The 25,043-nt window shown below is 47.7% G+C and overlaps 7 protein-coding genes across 7 annotated transcripts; 5 read left to right on the plus strand and 2 right to left on the minus strand.

The window, feature by feature from the left end:
- Positions 1 to 300: 300 nt before the first annotated feature.
- On the plus strand, positions 301 to 2,098 carry JR316_0003779 (Sulfide:quinone oxidoreductase, mitochondrial; the record flags this gene model as incomplete). Its single annotated transcript, XM_047889549.1, has 9 exons — positions 301 to 421; positions 483 to 598; positions 651 to 658; positions 720 to 1,078; positions 1,128 to 1,660; positions 1,719 to 1,819; positions 1,882 to 1,903; positions 1,962 to 1,994; positions 2,048 to 2,098. 9 exons carry the CDS (start codon positions 301 to 303, stop codon positions 2,096 to 2,098), a joined length of 1,344 nt encoding a protein of 447 aa, XP_047751923.1.
- A 305-nt stretch (positions 2,099 to 2,403) lies between these two features.
- On the plus strand, positions 2,404 to 5,468 carry JR316_0003780 (Inner nuclear membrane protein SRC1; the record flags this gene model as incomplete). The annotated part of the gene is made up of 9 exons (XM_047889550.1): positions 2,404 to 2,565; positions 2,597 to 2,902; positions 2,955 to 3,041; positions 3,099 to 3,239; positions 3,396 to 3,738; positions 3,811 to 4,670; positions 4,736 to 4,827; positions 4,888 to 4,991; positions 5,077 to 5,468. The coding sequence occupies 9 exons, from the start codon at positions 2,404 to 2,406 to the stop codon at positions 5,466 to 5,468; spliced, it is 2,487 nt and encodes an 828-aa protein (XP_047751924.1).
- Positions 5,469 to 7,000: 1,532 nt separating this feature from the next.
- JR316_0003781 (Tumor susceptibility gene 101 protein) lies at positions 7,001 to 8,682 on the minus strand (the record flags this gene model as incomplete). Its single annotated transcript, XM_047889551.1, has 6 exons — positions 7,001 to 7,105; positions 7,182 to 7,284; positions 7,340 to 7,911; positions 7,943 to 8,107; positions 8,159 to 8,397; positions 8,463 to 8,682. 6 exons carry the CDS (start codon positions 8,680 to 8,682, stop codon positions 7,001 to 7,003), a joined length of 1,404 nt encoding a protein of 467 aa, XP_047751925.1.
- A 335-nt stretch (positions 8,683 to 9,017) lies between these two features.
- JR316_0003782 (Conidiophore development regulator abaA) lies at positions 9,018 to 10,666 on the plus strand (the record flags this gene model as incomplete). The annotated part of the gene is made up of 4 exons (XM_047889552.1): positions 9,018 to 9,168; positions 9,228 to 9,401; positions 9,467 to 10,330; positions 10,392 to 10,666. The coding sequence occupies 4 exons, from the start codon at positions 9,018 to 9,020 to the stop codon at positions 10,664 to 10,666; spliced, it is 1,464 nt and encodes a 487-aa protein (XP_047751926.1).
- Positions 10,667 to 11,270: 604 nt separating this feature from the next.
- JR316_0003783 (Nucleolar complex protein 3-like protein) lies at positions 11,271 to 14,115 on the minus strand (the record flags this gene model as incomplete). Its single annotated transcript, XM_047889553.1, has 8 exons — positions 11,271 to 11,794; positions 11,871 to 12,156; positions 12,233 to 12,592; positions 12,645 to 12,775; positions 12,826 to 13,105; positions 13,161 to 13,725; positions 13,785 to 14,017; positions 14,056 to 14,115. 8 exons carry the CDS (start codon positions 14,113 to 14,115, stop codon positions 11,271 to 11,273), a joined length of 2,439 nt encoding a protein of 812 aa, XP_047751927.1.
- Positions 14,116 to 14,413: 298 nt separating this feature from the next.
- JR316_0003784 (uncharacterized protein) lies at positions 14,414 to 15,239 on the plus strand (the record flags this gene model as incomplete). The annotated part of the gene is made up of 4 exons (XM_047889554.1): positions 14,414 to 14,614; positions 14,665 to 14,769; positions 14,918 to 14,955; positions 15,083 to 15,239. The coding sequence occupies 4 exons, from the start codon at positions 14,414 to 14,416 to the stop codon at positions 15,237 to 15,239; spliced, it is 501 nt and encodes a 166-aa protein (XP_047751928.1).
- Positions 15,240 to 15,607: 368 nt separating this feature from the next.
- On the plus strand, positions 15,608 to 24,855 carry JR316_0003785 (Cytoskeleton-associated protein 5; the record flags this gene model as incomplete). The annotated part of the gene is made up of 25 exons (XM_047889555.1): positions 15,608 to 15,637; positions 15,693 to 15,760; positions 15,811 to 15,949; positions 15,994 to 16,138; positions 16,189 to 16,295; positions 16,344 to 16,480; positions 16,535 to 16,676; positions 16,732 to 16,905; positions 16,957 to 17,041; positions 17,094 to 17,361; positions 17,614 to 18,085; positions 18,146 to 18,225; positions 18,274 to 18,587; positions 18,640 to 19,037; positions 19,086 to 19,577; positions 19,628 to 19,954; positions 20,011 to 20,200; positions 20,252 to 20,461; positions 20,511 to 20,843; positions 20,893 to 22,181; positions 22,239 to 22,516; positions 22,568 to 23,608; positions 23,707 to 23,957; positions 24,014 to 24,571; positions 24,629 to 24,855. 25 exons carry the CDS (start codon positions 15,608 to 15,610, stop codon positions 24,853 to 24,855), a joined length of 7,755 nt encoding a protein of 2,584 aa, XP_047751929.1.
- Between the last annotated feature and the right edge of the window lie 188 nt (positions 24,856 to 25,043).

Genomic DNA, 25,043 nt, shown 5'->3' on the forward strand with positions numbered 1-25,043 from the left:
CCAGCTGGTCAATCAGAAAAAGGTGCACGGCACGAGAGAAAGTGAAGGAAACCCAGGAAAGACCGGAACTATCGAAAGTCACAGAAATTAAAGAACAAAGAACTGATTCTGGAGTCCATTATTGGCAGGTACTGTCGCCGTTGTAGTCTTGTGGATGGTATCAGTAACAGCCAGTGCCAAACCGGGTAATGATTGTAGCCCTGACGATCGCATCATATTGACGACACTTTTTGTGTACAGTAAACATGGCCGGTTCAATAAAAAAGATTTCCGCGCAGTTTTCTTTCCAACATCCGCACTATGCTGTCCGCAAGTCTTGCCCGAGGAATCCGCCAGGCGTCGAAACCGACCGCTTTGCAAAGTAGATCGGCGACAACTGCCTCGAGTTCGCAGAAATTCAAGGTGCTGGTCGTCGGGGGAGGTATGATTGCTTCCGTGTTGATGTATAGGTCCCCGCATCTCACATCTTGATTCCACTATAGGTAGTGCCGGATTGTCTGTTGCACAACAGATATATAACAGATTTCAAGCTGCTGGAAAATCTTTAGCTGCTGGTGATATCGGCATTGTGGACGCAGCTGAGAACCATTATTACCAAGTAAGCACTTTCCGGAATAGAATGCAAAAGTTTGTGCTTATCGTATTGACAGCCAGGGTGGTATGTGTTGCTGCTCTTTGGCCAGCGTGACGAAGGCGAATCTCATATAACTGTATTGTAGGACCCTTGTCGGCTCCGGATTGCTCCCAAAGACTGATTTCAGTCGTCCATTGGCTTCCTTGATCCCGGCTCACATCGCTCACATTCCCGAAAACGTCAAATCATTCTCCCCGAATTCGTCAACAGTCACAACAACCAGCGGAAGAGATATTTCTTATGACACCCTTGTCGTCGCCGCCGGACTCCAAACAAACTTCGATGGGATTGCGGGTCTGCCAGCTGCTTTGGAAGATCCAAACTCTGGGGTTTCCACAATCTATTCCTACAAAACCTGCGACAAGGTTTGGACCGACATCGAAAACTTAAAATCAGGGAAGGCTGTTTTCACCCAACCCGCTGGAATCATCAAGTGCGCTGGAGGTAAATTATTTGAGTGACGCAAACAACTCTGTCTGACGGCATTATTCAGCACCTCAAAAGATAATGTGGATGGCTTGGGATCGGTTCCGAAGAACGGGACGCCAGGACATTAGCGTCAATTTTTACACCGGGATGCCTACCATGTTTAGCGTGAAAAAGTACTCTGATGCTCTCGATGCACTCAGGCAGGAGCGTGGCGTCGGTGGATACTTTGGACATAACCTAGTTTCTATCGACTCAGGAAACCGCAAGGCCACTTTCAAAAAAGCAGACGATGGTTCAGAAGTCACCGTTGATTATTCGCTACTTCATGTAACGCCACCAATGGGTCCTCTTAACGTGTTCAAAGGTTCACCTATTGCTGACGCCGCAGGATGGGTGCCAGTCAATAAGGCGACTCTGCAACACGACAAGCCCGAGTTCAGCAATGTCTTTGCCATTGGTGATTGCTCAAATCTACCCACGTCAAAGACAGCGGCGGCTATCACTGCTCAAGCACCAGTTTTGACTGAGAATTTGTTTTCTTTCGTCGACACCGGGAAAGTCGCGATCGCTGAGTACGATGGTTATACCAGCTGCCCTGTATGCCTGATTAGATTTTTCTTTGGTGGACTCGTGACTAAATCGACATTTCTTCTAGCTCCTGACTGGATACGGTGAACTCATGCTCGCTGAATTCAAGTATGGATTAGAGACTAAAGAGTCGTTCAGCGACTTCTTCGATCAGAAGAAGAGCAATAGGTAATGTTGTTCATGAATTCCCTCCGATCGCTCGCTGATACGTCCTGCACCATTTTCTCTAGATTTTTCTACCATTTAAAAAAGGTAGCGATTATTTCGGAGGCTTAACGCCGTTTACAAAAACTGATCATTGCTTTTGTAGGATGTCTTCCCATATGCGTACTGGAATTATATGGTAATATTTCACGAATTTCGCTCGATGCTTTACTTATCTGCCTACCGTATCAGGTCAAGGGTACATGGTTCGGATCGAAGGGGTTGAGCAAACCAGAATTTTAGAAGATTCGTTGTAGGATATTTATCTAAAGTATATCAATCCAAAATGTACAATCTCAAGCATGAAGCGCAATATGTAGGTTTCTGTGCCTTCGAAATATGCGCTGTCATACTTCTGTATTCTAGTTCAATATATGACCATCACATTCCAAAAATTCTGAAAATACTATCAATATTGTAACACTTCGGGCAAACTCAGTGCAAACTCTAGCAGCTGAGTCGGACGAACATGCAAGGAACAGCCAAGTCCTTTTTGGGGCTCATTGAGGCACGGGATTGACGCGACGCGTCGATGACTAATTCTTCCCATGTGGGAAATCAACACGTTGATTGTGGGTGTGCCACACGTGACCTATGATGCAAAGGAACTCGACTTAGATCGGAACTTAAGGCTTGACCTTGTACTTGAAGCCACCTTCCTTGCGGATACAGCTTTTCTGGGAACTGCCTCTATCCAACTCATCCAGGGTGTCTGATTCTTGATTTTTGACTTTCTATCAGGCTTTAACTCTTGCGGCCATGTCACGATTGACTTCGGCGCAAGTCATTAGTCTGGGCGACTATTTGGAGCCCGACTTTGACCCAGCATCACTCACTGTGTCACAACTTCTTGGTGTTTTGGGATACCATAATATCGCATATCCAACTCCTTACACCAAGCCAAAGCTTATTCAAGTTTTCAATAATGAAGTCAAAACTAGGGCGAAAAAGTTCAAGAAAGAACGCATAAAAAAGGAAAATAGTATTGCAAGCGAAGAAGGGATCACGGATGGAATTACAGGACAACCATTAGCTGGCAGGTCGAAAGTGAGTCTCGGAGATATATAGCTTAATGGCTAATTTATGAAGGGGATCACAGCTCCCAGCACCGGTGGCTAGGCGAACGTCTCGTCGCCTTTCACAAATACCAAAAGATGAGGATAGCTCACCCACAAGGCCCGAACCCGTAAGTTATATATAGTCAAAACTGGAATGCTTTTACTGAACATCTCAAATCGGGCAGCCCAAACGACGGAGATCATCCGCTCAACCTGTGTTAGGCGGATCGTCAAAAAGAGTGGCACAATCTCAGGTAACCCTGATTGAGGAGAGTGAACCAGAAGAAGAGCAACCCGTAAGGAAAGTAGGCAGAACCAAGAAATTGGTGAGTGAACTCTTTCATCAAAAGAGAATGCTCATAATTGATTTGGATAATTTTGGAGACTTCCCCCGGTGTACAAGGTCGCCGAGTGTCGCATGTCGTGAGTTGGTTTAGCTTTCTGTAAGACTGTTGACGTATTCACTGAAAGAAAAATGGTAGTCTGGGGGGGAAGATAGCGGATGGGAGGATAACAACATCTTTCAATCTGGTGCTGAAGATTCCTCACCAGCTCGGCCATCTCCAATTCGTCCCAGAGCGTCTAGGGCTAGTGGAATACCTCGCAAAACACGTAAATCGACATCTGCACCTCCGCAACCGTTGGACTCTCCTCTTCGCCCAACTAATCTCCCCGATCATATTCCACGCTCCCCACCGCAATCTCCCTTCCGTCCCTCACTTCCGCCTATTCCAACCTTTGGACGAACACAACCGGAAAAAGTCCGTTTTACGCCCGTCCGCGAATTCTCTCCAGCCGAACACACCAAGCCTGAGCACCCCCAAGGTACTTTGAAGGATAAAGACCACGGCGAAGTAGAAGAAAGGCATATATCTCCTGGAGCATTTTCATTTGAAGCTCTCCAACGAGCACCCGAAGTGGAACAGCATGACAACGTTGACGAATCTCCGAAAGATAGTGACAGTCAAATCGACGAAGCTATTTCTCGGATTATGTCCGAAGAAATGCATGATGTGGATGTATACCCGAGTGCAGAACCATCGGCTCCCGTAAATCGATTGGCCAGGGGTGTTGTATGGGCACTTATTTTTGCATCACTTTTTGGAATCTACAGTTACAAGTCAGAATCCGCGTCAATAGGCTTCTGTGAAAGAGGAAGTAACACTAGCCAAGCGCTCGACAATATCTTGTTTGATCGAGCGGCCAAGGAAGCTTGTCAAAGACGGAACTCTCTGCTTCAAAACTCATCTCAGCCACACGAAGAGCTCGCGAAAGGGTATGAAGATTGCGGACTACCTCCTTTGGTCCCCATTCCTCACCCTAGTTCGTGTACCTCATGTCCAGACCATGCTTCTTGCAGTCAATTTGAGGTGACTTGCGATTCAGGGTATCTGCTGAAACCGCACATCTTGCTGTCGTTTATACCAGTGTCTCCGTCTAGATCTTCTCTTACGACTTCATATGTGCCACAGCTTAGCGAAGGGTTCTTCAAAGCTGTATCCATTGCTACAGATGGTTTCCCTGGCTTTGGAAGTGTTGGCTTACCACCTCGTTGCGTAGAAGATCCCCAAAGAAGGCGACACATTGGAGCAATGGGAAAGTCCATAGAATCACGGTTAGCAAAGGAAAGAGGAAAGCGCGTTTGTCGCGGAGATCATACCACACCTGTATCGGACTCTCAGGCCCAATTGGACGAAGCTGTTAAATGGGGTGTAGAGGAAAATCAATTAAGAGAATTTTACCGGAAAACCGCATCCGTAAGTGTTTACAGTGTTGCCTTCTTTCCTTCTGTTTCCAAAAAAGTTGCTAAGTTGATATACAGCCCAAAGTATTACCTCAATTCGATGAAATGTTTGACAAGGCTATTCAGCAATTGACTGAATGGGGAGGTGTATTCATTGGCCAAGATGCAGAGTGAGTAATGGGTCCGTTTGTGTGTCCGTGTATACTTTGATTAATTCTACTGCCAAATAGCGGGAAACGTTACATTGCCAATAAGACTCCCGAGATGAGCTGGCAGTGCATAGTTGCCGTTAAGTCTCGAGAGACATGGGCCGTATGGCGGACGACAGTCATCGGTACGTTATCAGATTTCTTATTGTTTAACATGAACAATGAGCTGATCATGATCGTATCCTATATTGTCACTATTGCGTTGATTAGCCTCCGTTGTCTCCATTTTGGCTATTTTAGGTGGACGACTTCGGTTGACGCAGAAACAAAAGGAAAATAGGCGCATTGCTGGTTTGGTGCAGGTGGCCTTGGACACTTTACGTAACCAGGAAATGGCACACTATACCGACCCTATTTCTGCGCCTCAGCCATATCTGTCCTCAATTCAGCTCCGAGACCTGGTGCTGCAAGAAGAGCACTCGGTTCCGACGAGAAGACGGCTATGGGAGCGCGTGGAGCGCGTGGTGGAAAGCAATGCGAATGTGAGAGCTAATCTAGAGGAGATCGAGGGTGGAGATGAAACTAGGGTTTGGAGATGGGTGGGAAGCACTGGCAGAACTCCGGGAAGACGAGGGGTGCACGAAGTGGAAGCTGGTGGTTAATGAAAATTTCTTCTCTGTGTTCAGTAACTTTTTGGATTTTGACCCGTTTTCTCGCGGTACTTTATCCGGTATATATATACTAGCTTTCTTTTATAACTTTGACTTCCTGAAGCTTCTACGATCCACGGACGCCTTCCTTCGCGATATATATATATATATATATCTGTTCTGACCAACCAGACAAAAAATTTTTGATGTTATTTTGACCAGTGGAAGCTGATTTGGTTCTGTTCCCGCCACACCATATGCATCTAGCGGTCCTTTTGTACCTTGCTTTCTTTACGCAGTCGCTCGGTCATGTTTCCCAGCATCTGTGGTTACTCTGTACGTTATACTTGTATGACTTGATAGGTTTGGCAGCCATGGTAAGGCTGGTAATCAATCCTCAGTCAGGGATGTTGCTCGTGATAACCTTTGACTCCACTTCGCGGTAAGCAGGCCGCAGGACAAAGGTGGCCGGCCATCCCTGACTAAGGAGGCCTACCACTCACGGAAGGCACTCCTTTTTCATCGCAGCGCTCGGAAGTACATGTAACCTCCCAGTCAGAAAAGAGTAAAAAAGCACTGCATTCATAGCACATGTAACACATGGGCCGCCTGCCGTGTCAGTGCCACCCTCCGCCGACATCGAGGGGTTGACCATGGGGGGCATGTCTGGCCTCCGGACGGTGCTATAGTAGGTTATAGTATTCCAGAGTCCCCTCAGAACTTTTTTTTTTCGAATAGAATTAGAGATTAGGCACCATGCCTAGGCATTTTCCGCAGATGAAATAGACACTAACACTGCTTTGCTTTGAATTCGTATTTACGGGGTCAGGGAGTGCATCGAGGGTGCTAATAATCGAGCTTTGTACCCCTTGCCAATGTGTCCTGTCAAGTTACCGGATACTCCATCATTGAAAATTACAATAGGAGGAGATAATTGTATTGTTGATTTTGAAACTGGTATCACGCCGCAGTGATCAGCAGCGGTGAGCGCTCAGGTCGCCTAAAGCGAAAAGCGAATAGTTGCAGAACACACGAAAAGGACAGGTCCCCGCGTCCCAAGGGGACGTGTGTACGTGTATACGTGTGCACTGGCGTGTGTATATCTTTGAACCGACTCTTGTTTACACAGCGCGGAACCTAACCTAAGGACTCCTGAAAGCCCAGACATACCCCGGAAACACCTGGATTTGACCTGGAAACCGCAAACGCACCCCAATAGAACAGAATCATCTGACAAGAACGATGCCCGATTGTCCGTCAGAGGGGACATCACATCCCAGTCCGCATAGTCTGGGACTCTGGGCGGAGCAACAGAAAACCATCTCCAATTGAATAGCATAGGGGATTAACTCCCCCTGTAAGTATACACACAGCGTCTGTCCTATTATGCCGGCAACCTACAACACCCTCACCCGCGCTGGGACGGTGATATGTTGGCTCAAAACGGACATTGCGAGCGTCGTGACTCGCGTAAATTTATCACAGTGCTCCAATAAGTAATACAAAGAACTGGCAATAGTGGTATTTCCCATACGACGTGACAATCAGGCCCAATCAGAAGGGACGGACGGTGACGACATGGTACTGGCCTGAATCTTCTCTATGAGTGCACGTTTCATGAACTGCTCCTCCGCCAAGAGACGGGTGGCCTAACATGATAAAAAATATTTTTGTAAGTAACGCATCTGATGGGCGCAGGAGCGAGAGAAAAAAGAGAACACATACCCGAAGGAAACGTTCTAAATCTATTCTACCGGCATTGAGGGCTCGGTGTAGATGGTAAATGGTGTCTTCGATCGCGTTGTCGTCCGCAATTAGGTTTATGAGCCTGCGAAAGGGAAATGAAGCTGTGCAGAGGAGGGTATCTGTGATAGACAACGTACTGATTGTGGACTATGCTCGTTGCACAAACGAGCTCATCGACCTCGGGGTCGCCTTTCCTACGCAACTCTGCAATATTTGCCTCTGCTTGGTGAACGGCGTGGCTGGTCCTACTTGCGACATTGCGACAGACATCTCGAACAGCCTCAAGACGCGCCATCTCGTCTTTGATAGCGGGCTCGCCGGCGAGAAGATCGGCTTGTTGTGCGCGCAACCGCTCGGCATCAATGGCGAGAGCCTGCGAGAGAGAGTTTAACTCTGCGGTGAGTTTGCGGTGGACCTCCGATTGGAGCCGGAGGAGTTCAGGATTTGGGGGCCGTGGCGGTGGTGCTGGGAAAGAAGCTGGGATGGCAGACGCGTCATTGTCCTGGTCAAGGAGATCTGGGACGGGGATGGGGATGTGATGAGGGTCCGGCCGGGGTGGGTGAGGCGATGCAAATAATTGTGGAGGAGGAGGAGGAGGTGGTGGTGGTGGGACTGGATGGGATGGGGCAAGCAGAGGAGGAGGAATAGCCGGACGGAATGACTGTACGGGATGAGGTGGGAGCGGCGGAGGCTGTGCTGGTGTAAATATCTGCAGATGGATTAGATAGAGATGGACATACAGAGACTGGATTTGGAGTAGCGCTACTCGGTGGTTTAGCAGGCAGAGGCGGTGGGGGCGGTGGCGACTGGGCGACGACTCTACTGACAGCCGGCTTTGCATACACAGGCGGCTCTCGCGAAAAATACTCCTGGAGAGCATCGACGAGGGCAGATAGACTACAACCCTGCTGCCATGTCAGACGAGCAACATGAGCATTCCGCTAGAAGCCACTCACCTCGTCCTTCCGTTCCCACTGCTGCATATACTCTATCCTGCACCGTCCGCTCACATCGAGATACCGTCCGGGCCTCACCACCATCTCCGTAGTAGGCACTACATACACGATCGGCGCTTCTCGCGGGTACTCACGCGGCAGCCAGATCGCCACCGGGATGTTGTACCCCGTCTGGCGGTAGCTGATGGGCAGCAGTCCGTGCACACACAGCAGCAGCTGCGTGCGGCCGTCGTCGAATGCTACAGACGCACATGTGAGCAGCGGCAGATGCAGATGCAGATGCACCGGAGCAGGCGAGGCGTACTGTAGACATCAGATTTGGGACGCAGTGTCGGTGCATGGGCGAGCAGCGCGTCGGTGTCGGCGTAGACGCGTGGGTGGTTGGGATACGGCTGGACGGCCTGCTGCAGCCATCGCTGGGTAATAGACAGCGCCATGGCCTTTGCAGACTCGCGGACTTCCCCTGCGGCCGTGGGCAGATCCATCCACGTGATGGTGACATGGGTCTGGGACTTGCTTTCCATATCGGGTCATCCAGATCTGTGTGAGCCGTTCTGTCGGGACGCGGGGGTCTGGTGTGCCCGCCTCTTTGTTCCTAATCCGGAACCCTCAAAGGCTGTCCGTCCCCTCCGCGCCGCTCTCTTTGTCCGGCTGAAACAGGAAATTCGTCCTTTTGAATCTCCGATCTCTGCTCAATGTCCCATCTCCAGTGTCGTGGCTCCTTCCTGCCTATTTCGGCTCTCATCTCGGATCTTGGCGCCCTTGACTCGTCCCGAGAGAATTGCGGCCCTCGTAATCGTATATAACTCCATGTCCCGATTTCAATTTACTCTTTCCCCTGCTTGTCTCCAACTCTCCAATGACTTCCTCAAGAGCGTCCTCTTCAGCCATCAAGAAGCACGACAACTCGCCCCCCAGTATCACTCCCCAGCGCAAGCACAGAAAGCTCCTCAAGGATGGCAGTGGCACAGAGGTCTGGCCTGAGTCGATCGAAAAGGTTTTTGTTCAGGGTCTGTTGTTTCGTATCCTACACATATCGCGCCTGTGCCTTACTTTTTTTTTCTTTCAGGTCTTCGTGAATATTGGGACTCTCCCTATGCTACCTACTCTCAGTCTCGCGGCCGCAGCAGATGGCGCAACCAGTTCCTCGTAGACTATCTCGCCAAGCAAGGCATTGACCGATCTAAGAAGCAGGTCGCAAGTCATATTCAGGTCCTGCGCAATATGTGGAAGGGGGAGCCAGGTCTGCATCTTTCTACCGTTTCACATTTTTTATTTCTCTCATCAATCGTCTCGTATTCAATCTAGAGTTCCACCTCGTAGCCGGAGGCGATGAACTATATCCAGAGGGTGACTCTCCCATGGCTGCTCCTGTGAAACTCGAGGAATATCATGACTCGAATTCCCTGATACCATTCGAGTGGGATGAGAGTGATCATCTCCCCTCCTCCAACTCCGTCTCCCCTAACTTTTCTCCCGCCGATTCCCAGTCAGAGTTCCCGCCTACCCCAGAACAGCGACCAGGCCACTTCCCGCCCGAGTTTGGTGTCATCCACCCAAAATTACAGGGCATGCCACTCGATCTGTCCTATGCGGGCCACGGTTTGAATAGCCCATCAATATCACCGAGTGGAGATTTTATTCAGCAGTTGCCCCACTACGGTGACGCGTCTTCGCCTTTCGCCGCACAGCAGGCCAAGTATCCCGCAGCACCGCCAGTCATTCAGATCCCTCCCTCTTACCAATCTCGCAAAACTCCAACCGACCCGTCCTCTCAGACGGTCATGAGTGCGACCCCGACGCATTACCGATATGCGCGCAATAAAGTCACATCGGTATTTTTGCAAGCCGACGGTATGACTCCTTTTTCGGTCAAAGTAGACGCCTTGTCGCACCCGCAGGGGCTTCAGCCGCCACTAACACTGCGGGTCCGACTTTGTGTCCCAACAATGAACGACGCCCGCACACCATCTACTTTCCATGGTTTCCAGAGTTTTGTTTCTTTGGAAAATGTGTGGAGTGCGACCAGTCGTTGCGTCACCAAGGTCTATGGCAACAATATTTGCATCTCAGAGGAAACCGGATATCTTAACGTCACTCACATCAACGTTGGAACAGTCAACGCTGGTCTGCCAGAATCCTCGCTGAACCGATGTAGATGGCTTGATGCTTGTCAGTACTCTTTTGATTCTCGTTCATTGTTTTACCGCGGCTAAATTATTCTTTTCAACAGCCCTTTCTATCGTTCTCACGCAAGAAATCATCGTGGACGATGAAACCCTTCTTTGTATGATTTACGACCTTGACAGAAAGTCCGGTCCCATGCCATCTGCGACGCTTTTGGGTTTCCACAAATATCGGGCGGCTGATAAAGGCACGCCTCCAACCACCGCATCAATCTCACCAAGCCCGAGTACCAACCTGTCCTTTCCCCACGCTGGGCCGTATGCCCGACCGACCTCCCAACCATCACTTTCCTATGCTCTAACACCCACGCGGTACCAATGATCTCTACCGCCCAAATTCTGAGTAGACTACTCTGTATTCACTAATTTCTCGCCACTTCGATCTTCAATCTCCCATCTACTTGGTCTTCAATTTTTCTATCCATCTGTTTTCGTTTTTTGTCTGTTTTTGGATAAAACATACCCTTAACCCTTGACTCATCTCCTGGCATGTCCTGTATGTTTATTGCTATTGTAACATAAAGCCACCTACCATAGTTCCGAGCCTCCTCTACTTTTATCTCCACTGCTCAGACAACACATACACACACACACGGACCCTCTTAGCCACACATCTGTATCTTCTTTTTCACGACTGGAGTCGTTTGTATTTATCCACCCCCCTCTATGTCGTTTATTTTCTCCATGTCCATGTGGAGTTTGTCGTCTACTACAAGATGATGTAAAATAATTAGCATGTCAATTATCTGCAAATTAACCCATCCCGCAGTGTCTCGACAAGCAAATAGGTGCTGTGCCTGAGTTCTATTTTTGGTATAGTAATAAACAATGCGAAAGAGGCGCGCGCTGCCGCTGACGCCGGTCGGAATTCGCGGGATGCAGTGTGTTACTTTTAAACGCCCTAAACCTAATAACACAGAGCCAGCTTAACTGGCACTGTAGTTAAGTAATACCCCGGCAGCCTGACGTACACGCGGGTCAAAGTGGCGCCCGTGCAGTGCATGCAGCTCCCAGAACGACGACTCAAACGGATGGCAGAGCTGCGGGTCATCCACGTCAGCACGGTAGACGCCGTTGTAGATCCGATCCTCCGTGGCGAGCATGGCCTCCAATTTGCTGTCCTTGGCAAGCAATCCGTGAACGAACTCGAGCGCGCGCAGTGCGGCGGGGGTCGGCCAGTGCAACGCGCCTGAGAGTAGCCGCTTGCTAAACGCAGCGGCGCGTGCGGGGGGCGCGGTTGAGCCGGAAGTCCGGGAAAAGAATATCAAGTGCAGTGCACGGAACAAGATGTCAACGACCGATTGGTGGTATACTTTCGGGCCGAGCGATGATGATGATGATGTAGTTGATGTTGATGGCTGGGCGTTCATTTCGGGGGAAAAACTGAGAGGGAGCAGGATAGAGTACAGGGTGTTGACAAAATCGGTTAGATCCATGTTCAGCGCTTCGCCTAACATATGCAGAATATGAGTTAGCTGACAGACGCACAACAGACAGTCATGATGAGGACGAGTAGGATGATTTACCTTGTCCTGACAGAAGCTCGAATGCGGTGACTATGCACGAAAGCTGTCGGAAGATGAAGGCTGACTGTATTCCTGCTGCGTCGAGATCGGCATAGGCCATTGCAGCTTCTTCTTCTATTGCGATCAGATCCTTCAGCACCTGCATGAGATCCTTGAAAAAATCGATGTTGACCAGGTGTGCGAATCTGGAAATTCCAGAAAGCGCGGCTGGGAGAAGGGGCGTTGGCGTCGGGTTTTTGAGAATACGGAAATAGAGGGCAAAGAGGAGTTTTAGCGTTTCCGTTTGCTTAATAGGTTTAATGGTGGTTTTGGTGATTTAGTCGGGCATGAACGTCGAGGGGCATAGAATGCATGAAACTTACAGTCGTCTTCCGCTCTTCCTTATCGACCTCTGCTCCGGCTTCACGAAGTTCTTTATCAATTTCTTTTTGCTCCTTGTAGGCTTTTTTGGCCTTTTTGCTCAGATGAACCTTTTCTTGCTTTTGAGCCTTTCCGGACTTGGGTTTCTTCGCCTCTGGTTTGTCAGCGTGGGTGTTAGAGGCGCGAACGCCAAGTTCAGTCCGGAGGCGCAGGGAAAGTAGACATGACAAGGCGTTCGGATGAACCTTGAAATGCCGTTCCTTTATCATGCGATTCACCAGACGCACTATTTCTAAAGATGCGGCGCCTGTAAGATCCTCGCGAAAGACTTGAATCAGAGTTTGAGAGCATAGTTCAGATGACTGAATGGTGTCCATCAGCCGCAGTGGCGACCAGTAAGAAAATACAACGCACCGCGTCCCAGGATTTTTTGCTCAGGCGTGCAACGATGCATGTCATCAAGTTGAGTCGAAAATTAAAGTGTGTCACCTCTTTGAGTAACGTGCACATACAATGGAGTGCAGTGTCGGCCAGCTCAGAGTGTGCTAATAATTTGTGAATAAAGGTACATAGTGGAGAACGAAAATATACGTACATTTTAGCTCGCCTTCCAGAAGTCGAAGATATGATTGGTAGACTGTTACCAAGCCTTGCTCCCAATCACGAGTCCGGGCTACCATTTGACTGACCTTTTCGGCTTTTTCAGTTTCAGTCAAAGCTCGTATCCGGTAACCAGGAATAACGTCCTTGAAGACGGCCAATTGAGATAGGACAGCGAGTTTACGAATGATGGGATCATTGGGAACAGGGTCAGGATGTGTTGGAGTGACGACAGTTTTCAAAGAGAACGTGTGCAATCGTCGTAGTAGTCCAAGCTAATCAAAATCATACTTTAAATAATTCAGTAAGAAATAAAAAATAGCAACATACGTTGTTTTCTGGGTCCGCTAAAATTTCCTGACAGATAGCAGCTATCTGATCCTTTGCCATATCGATTTTGGCTTTACGAGAATTCGTCTTCAGAACATCCACGACGGCTGGCCGTCCGAAACGTGCGCCAGTTGAGACATCTTCTACTCTCCAGCGTGGCGTTTCCCGTTCCTCCGCCTCTGAATCGCTTTCCTCCGGTTCGGATGGAATATCCTCTTGTGAAGCAGGGATAACAGCTTTGATACCTGTCCGTTGGATTTTCCCGTCTGCCAACTTGATAGGTAGACGTTGAATCTCTGTAGGTTTAGCAGGTTCTTGACGCAGTCTCCGAGGATTGATTTCGTATGGCATTTCCTCATCAGAACCTGCAGTTTTGTCAGAATAAGCGACTATCGAATGATTATCGTCTTCGTCGCTCAATATTTCTGAATCTTCGTCTTCCATGTTCGAGTCCCAGGATTCTTCATCTTCGTCATGCGAATCGATTGACGGTAGGTCATCATACACCTCAGGCTTGCGAACTGGTTTATTCAGTTCATGCAATCTCTGAGTTTCTTTTTTACTCCTGTGTATAATGCATTTGTTATGGCATTGTTTAAGATTTCAAGGCATTAAATTACGCACCTCATGATACCTTTCTTATCCAGACTCTTCAGGAAACTTGCAGCACCACCAAATTCAGCAAGTACATCCATGTCCTGGTCAGATATCTCGACATCGTCATCACTCAGATTGGGTATTGGGATAACTCCTCTATCCGCTGCCTTTTCTTTCTTCGGCTCAGCTGATTTCGACTTGACAGAAGCCTTCACACTTTTTTGTTTCCCATCGTTGAGTTTGCGTTTTTTAGATGATGCCTGCAGAGCAAATGAGTGAATTAGACATCCGGTGATACTTTAATTTGCTCAACTTGTGAGGATGGTGCAGCGCGCTTTCCCTTGGTATTGCCTGCCATGATCGTCGAGTGCTGATGCACACCGTAAGGTTCACCAGGAGAAGTTGCAACTTTTCGCGCTCTAAAAGGGGAAATTACTGTAATTCAAGCGTGCTGTTGCCTGACCGCATGCGATCCAAACAACACGTTCCTAATCTGGATTATTGGCAAGGTCATTCCCACTTTGACCTTCAAGTCAAAGGTCGTTCAACTCCAATCAGCATTTATTTCGATATTTCGTGTCGCTTCGAGTATCTCCTGAAGCTAACCGCGTTAATACGCGAAAAGGTCGTATCACATACGTTCACTGGTCCCTGTAATGGCGTCTACCGATTCAGCTCAGCCTCCAGGTCCCCCATTGGAAGTTGAAGCCCCTCCCCCCGCAGACCATGTCATTCGTCCGCACCATATTGGACTGCTGACCGTCTTAATGGTGGCATTCAGAAACTCGTCGATCAAAGACTTTCCATCTCCATTTGCCCTCCACCTCCTTCGCGTCTTGTTGAATGAAATCTCTGAGGTGTGTTTTAGATCGCAACTTGTCGCTATTGACGCTCACGTTCAAAATAGGTTGCCCAACACAAATCGCATGCGGAGTTAATGTCTATCATCTCTACAGGCTCTGAGGGCCACCCCGCAGTATTTTATGATTTCCAAATGGCCATCGCCACCATCGTAAGTATTCCCTATAATCCAATTTGATGCCTGTGTTCTTGAGCGAGGAAGCCAGAACCGTGACCTGAACACTGTTGATAAAATGGGAAACTTCCTTGCAAGTTCGTGTATCCATATATTATTGGACAAAACTGACGTATTGTTCTAGACCTTCGTTGCCTTTTCAAGAACCAGAAAAACAAGGAGGTAAGTGCTGTGACCTTCTCCAAGAACTGAAACCAATATTTAGAAATTGGAAAAGGATGCCCCAATATTTGTGAGCTCCCCCCTTTGGACTGAAAAACTGTATTCATATGTCTAATCATTAAATTAGCAACCACGTTCCCTGTTTGGATTCTTTTGCCGCAGATGCTTTGTGTCTTTCAGAAAACTCTCCTTCATTGCACTTGACCGGCTTTGTCGAGATTATCAGGCATGGTGTGCCGGAGACGCAACCGCTGGATATGAAAACTTTGAAAAATCAAATTTAGATTGTAATATCTCTTTTGCTCTCAAAATCAACGTCAAGCTGATGCTCTGTACAAGCCGATATGCTGATTTTCAAAACGGTGGCAGACAGAAAGAATTGGGCGACACCAGACCTATATGACGTGTAAGTGTATTTTTTGTACTACTGTTTCTATATTCAACGGGTTATGCAACGTCAGTTGGGAAAAAAATTTTGTCATCGGAGATGAAAGCTTGGCGATAGAGAATCTACGTCGATTTTTTGAGCAACATTTTCATGAGAGTCATGATTCGTAAGTCTTCTCCAACTCAAAAAAGTTTCCTTGACTGATGAAAGAGGAATAGAGGGTTCCGACCACATGCTTTACTAAACTTGGTCCGACTACATTACATGAACGGGGAGTTTCTCGCCGCTAGACAAGTATGTATCTTTTGACTCTACAGATATCTATATCTCTTGAATTACCCGCTTCTAGCTACTAGGAGAAGCTATTGACACCGCTAGACTCTCCAATGACAGAGTCACCCTTCACCATTGCACAAGGTTAGTTCATATTTCGTATCCAACTTTGTTCCACATCCTTAGTTATACAGCATCCTACATCGCCTCCCCCCTCTCGACGAGGCCCAAAAACCAATTCTTCAAGAAGTTCAACCTGATTTACACCCATTTGAAATTCTCTTTGACGTCAGCAAGCTGTTAAATCCTGAATCTGTAAGGATGGTGTCACTCGTATGTACACACCCCAATGCCATTGATCTAATTTTCAACCCAAGGAGCAACCATTGAGCGCATCATTCATTAAGATTTTTCAAGCCATTGGTCTTTATGACCATTGGCTTGATGTCCAATGCGCAGTACCCGTTGAAGAGCAACAATGGGCGCAACACGCCGTACAATCAATTGTATGGCGGGAAGCAGGTAGGCTGCGTTTTTTTCTTTTTTTGTATCTACGTAACCAAAACCTGTAGGTTGCAGCAAGCTAGCAGACATAGAACAAAATGTCGTGCTTGCATTCACTGAACCCGGTGGACAAAATTCAAACAGAATGGCAGTTAGTTTGAACAAATCTTACCAGGTACCTAAGAGTTATATATGAGATCATCTCATCTAAACATAACCGTAGATAGCAAGGCAGGGCAACTACACTGCGGCTTTGGCATCTTTGATAGACCCCAATGTCTGGCGAGGGCTATATATCCAAGACTATGCAATTTGGGCACATGCGATTTGGGATATACTGGCACTTCGCGCAACTCGTCGGTAAGCTTAGTCATAAAATTACGTTTGCTAACTCACCCTTATTTTACATGTTAGAGGTCAATTACGCTTATACCGTGAACTTCTCATTCCGCGCAGGCCTAACGGTCCCTTTAACCCGAAGGAATATTCTTACAATGTAGAATCAGATAAGCTGACAATAATCAGAGAATCATTATACCAAATTTTGCAACTTAAAGTAAGTAATTTTCGCTTTCTACATCAGCGTACAATGTCGCTAAAATGCCCATCAGCAACAAGACCAGGCGGTTATGGGCATTGACCATTTACTCAGGGCTTTATGGTATTCAGAATTTCTTTGTAGATTCTCTCTCTACAGAACAGCTATCATCATACTTGCTGATATCGGGCTGGAGTTTGGATTGACGCAAAAATCCCGCCGAATTATTGAGGAAATCATGCCGCAGGTTAGATGTTTATTTCTTTTTGATTAGATTCTTATCTGATCATCCAATAAGGTGATCAACGGCGATGACATAGAACAACGCGCTGTTGCTTGTTTTACACTTGCCCGATGCATTATTGTAGCCGAGGGATCTACCAGTAAGTTCATATCTTGCTTACGATGAACAGAATCCCAAATTACTTGTCATAGGCGAAGCCCTTCAGCAGGCGCTGCCGTACCTTTCTCAAGCGGAGTATGATTTCAAAACACTGGAGATGTACCGACCCCTACAGGATGTGCAATACATGTTGTCCGTCGTCTACCATAATTTGGATATGCCTATGCAAAGACAGGCTGCTGCTGAACGCCATTTTGAAACGGAAGGTCTACAGAGGAGGTTGGAAATGATTGTGTCTGATCCAGAGATCCTTAAGATATTCGACCTGGTTGAAGTTGTTGGGTCTGCTTTGACATCCAGGTAGATAATCCATTCCGTAAATCTTTCAAATGCATTATATTCACAGCTCATTGATTCATTGACCATTAAATGGTTCGCTTAAAATTGATTTCTATTTTTTGATTGCGTCACACCCTGTCACAATTACATTAATTTACACGTGCCCGTGACTATCAGTGTCACTGGCCCACTGTTTATTACCCACGTGATGTCATGGAATTTGAACTGCGAGATTGGGTTCGTGGCTTTGAACTCAACCGTCTGCTACTGAAGTGCAAGGCGGGTCTCTCCACTCTTCACTCCCGTCTGCATCCAGCTCCTTGTATCCGCTGATTGGATTATGGACGGGCCACCGCCCCAGGAAGAAGATTTCACGACACTCCCGATCTCTGAAAGACTTGCACACAAGAACTGGAAAGCACGCGTTAGTGCCTATGAATCCCTGATCAAAACTTTTGGAAATACTGCATCGGATACCGATCCTGCATTTAAACCGTACATAAACAATGTGGATCTACTCAAGAAGTTTGCAACTGATGCCAACGCAGTCGCCCAGGAGAAGGGTGTAGAGTGTCTTGTTGCTCTGGTAAAATTCGCCGGAGAATCAGCCGCGAAAACGCGAGAAGGAGTTGTACCTGCACTCGTGGATAAGTGCTTAGGATCTACACGTGTTGGGACCAAGAATCAAGCTATCGAGCTCGTCATGCAATATGTTGAAGTTGAGAATGGAGGCGCAGGGGTAGTGGTACGTCCCTAGGTGTGGTGGTATTTTGCATGATCGACCTCATTCTTATCTTTCGAACAGGCCGACCTACTTGTTGGTCTTTCAGCCAAACAACCAAAAGCCGTGGCTGGTTGCATCTTGGCCTTAAAGGAGGTTGTGCGGTGAGCAGGTTCGCTATTATATTGTTTTCTTAACTGAAGCCCCGCCAGAAACTTTGGGGTTCAAGTTGTACCCTCCCCTCCAATATTGAAAGCCCTTCCAAAGATTTTTGCTCACTCAGATAAAACAGTTCGTGCCGAGGGTAGTAGTCTTACTACTGCCCTGTATCAGTATATTGGTCCAGGTATCGAACCTTGGTTGGCAGAGTTGAAGCCAGTGCAAGTCAAAGAGTTGAAGGATTCATTTGAGGCTTTGGAGAAGGAGGGAAAGGGCCACAAGACTTTAAAACCAGAGAAATTGACTCGTGCTCAATCCCGGGAAGTTGTCGAAGAAGGCGCAGATGAAGCCCAGGAAGAACCAGAGGGTAAGTAAGACCCCAATGTAGCCATTGAAACTGCCTTAGAACTTTATGATAGATATGGCACCTCCGGATCCCCGCACCATGGCCGAAGTTGTGGATATTACACCTAAATTACCCGCCTCTTTGCAGACTAACTTGAAGTCATCGAAATGGAAAGAACGCAAGGAAGCACTGGACGATCTTTCCACATTACTATCCGCTACGCCTAGAATCAAAGATGCTCCAGAGCTTGCAGAGTTGTCAAAAATGCTTGCTGCATGCGTTGCAAAGGACGCCAACATTAATTGCGTAATTGTCGCAGCAACGTGTCTGACTGAACTTGCTAAAGGCATTATGTCTCCCTTCGCAAAGTACCGCGAACATGTTGTGCCTCCGATGCTGGAGCGTTTAAAGGAAAGAAAGGCCAACGTCACAGACGCAATTGGTGCAGCCCTGGATGCAGTATTCGCTACAGTCAGTGACTCATTCTTTTTCCACAGCGTGTATTCACCGTACATATAGACTACGTTGGCAGATTTAATTCCAGATTTGGATGCCGCATTCAAATCTAAGAATCCACAAGTCAAGGAAGGCACCTTGAAATTCTTAGGCCGGTCTTTGGCTTCAGCGACGACCCCTATTCCACCCGCTCAGATAAAGCCTTTAGCAGACACGTTAGCTGTTTTACTAGAAGACGGATACGAAGGTGCCCGTACAGAGGCTGCGGTTTGTTTTGGAACACTCATGAAGATGGTTGGAGAGCGCCCATTAAATGCCACGATGGAATCCATTCCGGACCTACGGAAAGCAAAAATCAAGGAAGCCTTCGAAGCTGCTACTGTCAAATGTAAAGCAGGAGGAGCGCCACCTCGTGCCCCCGCTGCTGCTGCTGCTCCGGTCAAAAAGCCACCCACTGTAGCAAAACCTGCTCCCGTACCTAAACCTGTTGTTCAAGAAGAGGAACCTCCGCCGAAGAAAGTCGCACCACCTCCAAAACCAGCAGCCAAACCAGCAGTGAGTTGAATGCCAAATCAATTTCGTTATAATCTCACATTCTTTTCCAGCCCCCGAAACCCGCTGCTGCGCCTGCACCTAAGAAAGCTGCTCCATCCAATGCGACCTCAAAACCAGCAGCAAAACCCGGAGCACAAGTTGCAGCGGGAAACCTTGATACCGTAAAGTATAAACATACTCCAGAAGATGCAGAGGCACTTGCTGCTGAATTGCTTCCAGGTCAGGTCCTGACCGACCTTGGAGATGCCAACTGGAAGACAAGGTTGGCTGCTTTAGAAGAGTTAACCCCATGGATCGAAGCCGAAATCCAGACAGTGGACGCTGAAGTAGTTGTGAGGGCTTTAGCAAAGAAAGGATGGAACGAGAAGAATTTCCAAGTATGGTCCAGTTATATCCTCTCGTGACACGCATTTCTCATCCAATTTTGTCATAGGTATCTGCGAAACTATATGGTATTTTGGCAATACTTGCCCAAGGATGTCCCTCTTTTGGGAGGTCCTGTGTTGCACTTTCTGTTCCCCATCTAACTGAAAAGTTGGGTGATTTAAAACTGAAAAAGCCTGCCGGGGATACACTTTTAGCTTTTGCAGAAAAGACATCATTGCAATTTGTCTTTAGCCAAGGTATGTCCCCATAAACCTGTTTTGTTAAATAACCATCTCATTTTTATGAAGCCTATGAACCGCTATCGAAGCAAAAGGCGCCCAAAACTTTGGCCGATTCCATTGGTTGGATGAACACGGCGCTTATAGACTTCGGCATTGCCGGGCTTTCTCTTCGGGGTTTGATAGACTTCCTGAAAGCTGCCTTGCAGAACTCCAATGCTGCAGTGCGCACAAGTGCCACAAAGACGCTCGTTACTGTCAAAATATTCGCTGGATCAAGTAATTGCTTGCTTCTCGTTTTTCTATCCCATTCTCATAAATTCATTAGGTATCAAGGACCTTATCGAAGATCTTAACCCCCAGCTTCTCAACACCATCACTTCTGAATTTGATAAAGTCGAGGGTCAGAGTCCACCAGAACCATGTAGGACTTCTGCAGACCTAGCCAACGCTGCCCCCGAAGCATCCAAGGGTTCGAAAGCGGCGGCTTCGGATCCTCTTGACGATCTATTCCCTCGAGTTGATCTTGATAGTTTGTTCAAGGGAACTACTATCTTAGTCGACGCAAACAGTGCTGCGTGGAAGACAAAGAAAGAAGCCCTTGAAGCCTTGCAAGGATTACTCGACCAGGGAAGCAATAAACGGCTCAAACCCAGCATGGGTAAGTTTGTTGACCAGTTGCTAATTTTCTTTGGTTAACATGTTTTTAGGCGAAATTGGGCAGATTCTGAAGGCTAGAGTCACAGATACAAACAAGGCCGTTCAAGTGTTGGCTCTCGACATTGTATCGAAGATTGCAACGGGGATGGGAAAACCCTTTGACAAGCACGCGCGACTTCTTGTTCTGCCTATTTGTACTGCTCTTTCTGATCAAAAGTCAAACATCCGAGGCGCCGCAGTACAAACCTTGACGGCTATCGCTACAGCATGCGAAAGTCTTGAACCAATGATACCCGGTATCACAACGGGAATCGAGACCCCTAATCCCCTGCAGAAAGCGACACTGCTTCAGTGGATAGTCGATTGGTTCAAAGAGAATAGCGCTCCTAGTTCCCTTGATCTACGGCCCTGGGCCCCAGCCATAGTGGCTTCTTTGGATGACCGCAGTGCCGACGTGAGAAAAGCGGCACAGGCTCTTCTCCCCTCCATCATTCAGTGTACAAGCTTTGACTTCGTTCTACAGCAAACCAATTCCTTAAAACCAGCCTCGCGGAATAGTGCTATTCCTCTCATAAATGCCGCTCGCCCTGTCGTATCAACAACAGAGCCCACCCCGAAGCCTGCTCCCGCTCCAAAAGCTGCAGCTGTCTCCAAAGTATCTACTTCCCCTGATCCTCCTCCTGCGAGTCCGGTTCCAGATTCTCCAGTAGCACCAACCCCAACGGAAAGTAAACCGAGTAGCAAGTTAGGTGTGCGTCGCAAACTTCCTCAAGGTCTTAGCAGGCCAGAATCTCGAGCCGAGATTGTCGAGCCAGCAACTAGAGCCATTCCCAAGAAACTCATACCACCAACATCGTCCATGAAACAGGCAACTCAAGCTCCTCCCTCCACAGGACTGCCATTCTCTAATATGAATGTGGAAACCAAGAAATCACGGCTAGGCAAAGACGCAAGCCGCTGGATTAACGAAGGTGGCCCTACTAGAAAGGATTTGGCCGATGCCTTGCAAACCCAGATGGAACCGCATACATCTCAAGAAGTCGTGGCGAAATTGTTCAGTCATGACCATAATGCTATCAATGACTACATTGCTGGCTTGACTACTATTGCGGATTTCTACACGGGTGCTGTAGGGGGCGATGAAAGCATTGAGAAGTTATGCATTGCCAACCTCGATCTTCCCCTCAAATATATTTCCATCAAGGCTCACGAACCACAACCCAACCTGATCTCAAAATGTTTAGATGTGACAGAGGCGATCCTAGCTTTTTTGCGCAGTGTCAATTATCAGTTGACGGACAACGAAGCCATGTGCTTTGTACCAACTATCATTTTCAAGGTAAAGTCTTAAAAAGTTTCGCATGCGTTCGTTCACGTCATAGCTAACTTGTTTTAGCTTGGAGATGCCCGGGAGCAAGTTCGATCGCGTACACAGCAGATCATCCGAACACTACCCACTGTTTATGCATACAGCCGAGTTTTCCAGCTGTTACTTGACCATGGTCTGAAAGCCAAGGTAGCGAAGACACGTCAGGGTACTCTAGACGAGATGTCTGCCATTCTCAAGAAATCTGGGATGGGTGCCTGTGAGCCTGCAAAGGCTTTCCCTGCTATTGCCTCCCTTCTATCCGACAAAGATCCTCAGGTTCGAAAGTCAACCCTGGGTACTTTGAGGTTAGTGTCAATTGTGTACTTATATTATGCCTACTTATTACTTCGTTACAGCGAAGCATATATTCTTGTCGGAGAAAAAGTATGGTCCCTCGTAGGCCCACTATCTGCTAAAGACAAAACTCAACTGGAGGAAAGGTTACGCCGAGTGCCTGGACCAAGTTCTTCAAGTAAGACTGAGCCTGCAGCCATTCCCGTGCCCGCCGTGTCCCGCATAGCTGCTGCTGCTACCGCTGCTCCTAGGTCTGCCAGTCCATCTCTTGCCTCTGTATCTCGCCTTGCACGCCCTGCATCTCCTGCCAACCCTCTCAGATCAGCATCCCCCGCATTGTCTCGACCGGACTCCCCTAGTCGACGGGAACCAACCTCCACTATTTCTGCTTCCTCCGCGGCTGCCGCTCCTCCGCCATCGTCTCCTGCGAAGTCTAGACCTCGGAGTATGCTACCATCACGACTTGGTCGTCCCCGTCCTGTTGTTACCCAGCCTCCAGCAACTATGCAAATTCGTGAAGAGGTTAATTCGATACCAATACCGTCCATCCGTGATGAAGTCCCAGCCGACCACGCTGCATCATCCCCTCCCGTGTCACGATTGCGACCACAACCTACCCCAGTTGAAGAAACCGTTCGTAACGATGCACCTGATGATATTGTTCTCGTTATTTCGACTATCATGAGCAGTGATCCGTCACGTAGTGTTGACGCTCTGAAGAAGATCCAGAAAATTCTTGCTGAAGGACCAGAAAAGGGTCCATCATTACCCCAATACCGCGAGTTGGCTGAGCACACCGAAGGTCTCATCGAGACCATCACTTTGCAGATGGCACATATTTTTGAACATCCCAAAGATTTGGTTTTGGATGAGAATTTCCGTTTGGCCAAGCATTTGATACAAACCCTCAATAATTTTTGCGACCATACCTTCTTAGCCGAGTCGTTGACTGTCGATATCGTCACTGCCCTCTTAGAAGAGCTGACCCTCAGATTGCTTGAAACCGACGACAGCTCTGTGAAGAAGGTGAAAGACTTGTCCCGATTCATCAACATGATCATTTTGCGTTTGTTTGCGACTGGGAGGCGAATGACAATATTCCGGTATGTTAATCCACTCTTGCGTTTGCTGTAGAATGTTAACGTCTACATCGCAGAGCACTTTTTGCTCTTCTCTTGCAAATTGTTAAACCATTTCCTAGCAACGGCGTCCTTCCTGATTCCAAGGAGGCAAAAGTTGCAGAGTTGGTTTTGAAATGTGTTTGGAAGCTCGCTAGAAATATTCCTCAGGATCTTGCAGAGTCATTCTTAGACCCTGTGGAATTATTCCCGGCCATCGAGCATTTCCTGCAATCCATACCACCGAATGAATGGCGGGCGCGTGCAACAAATAAAGTGCCATGTGGTGATATGCCTTTGAGAACCATTAAAGTCATAATTCAGCATGTAGTTGGTGAGTAATGTCTATTCATGAATCCTTTATGACACTAACATATATCTCAAAAAAAGCACATTACGGTGACGATGTTTACGAGTTACTATCCGCTTCGTTCGAAGACCCATCGGCAACAATCGTTTATCCATACGTCTACAGGATTTTAAATTCAAATTCTCGAACCAATGCCGAAAGCCAGCCACTTCGACGCAATGGGATGGCGGAATCCTATGCGACCCCAGCTTCGCCTGGGTCAAGCCGCCCAATGTCTCCCCATGAAACAGCATCATCGGTCCACTCGCATCACCGCCCTAGCAGCCATCGGACTAGCCCGACTTCTTCAGCAAATGGTGGGAATGGACTGTACTCGCCCAACGTGGAAGAGCCTGATCCAGACGCCCAGCTGCTAGTCATCATTGGTCATATCTCGAGTGAAACGACGGGTGCACTACATAAAGAAGGAATTACTGAATTGCATCACTTCCTGAAGGCATATCCTCACAAAAAGCCTCGAGTAGACAAACTTTTGGAGAACACAGGGGCAGCGTTTAGAAAATATATCAATCGTGCGCTTGCCAGCCGGGCGGCTGAGGATCAAGAGCGAAATGTCGCAGTAGCTGATACTCTGTCAAGTAAGTTTTCTAAATATATGCAGATGCACTCCTGCGACTCATTTTTCCCACTTTCAGAACTAGAGTACAATAGCTCAGAGTCCAAACCTTCGGACAATGCTGCTATAGGGTCACCAGAAGTCACTTCGAGAACACCTGTTCGCACAAGTGCACTGGACGGTTCAGATCAACAAGAGAGGCTGTCGAGGCTACATGATATTTTCCAGTACCGATCAAGCACCATAAGCTCAGGATCCTCGCATGGGAGATCTCCTTCAAATGGTGTACGGACTTCTATGAGCTAGTATGATACTTTACAATGTATTATTTATTTTGGTGGACGTAGGTGTCATTCATTCGCAATACAATATAATCCAACATACGTCATTGAGCAAAATCCATATTTGGCTTTGCTTGCTTTAAACGGCCTTGGGTGCTTTGCCGATGCATGGTCACGGTTTGTCGCGTTGAAACATTCACAATTCATATGCTA

The sequence above is a fragment of the Psilocybe cubensis genome, chromosome 3 (genome assembly GCF_017499595.1).
Source record: "Psilocybe cubensis strain MGC-MH-2018 chromosome 3, whole genome shotgun sequence".
Classification (NCBI taxonomy): Eukaryota; Fungi; Basidiomycota; class Agaricomycetes; order Agaricales; family Agrocybaceae; genus Psilocybe; species Psilocybe cubensis.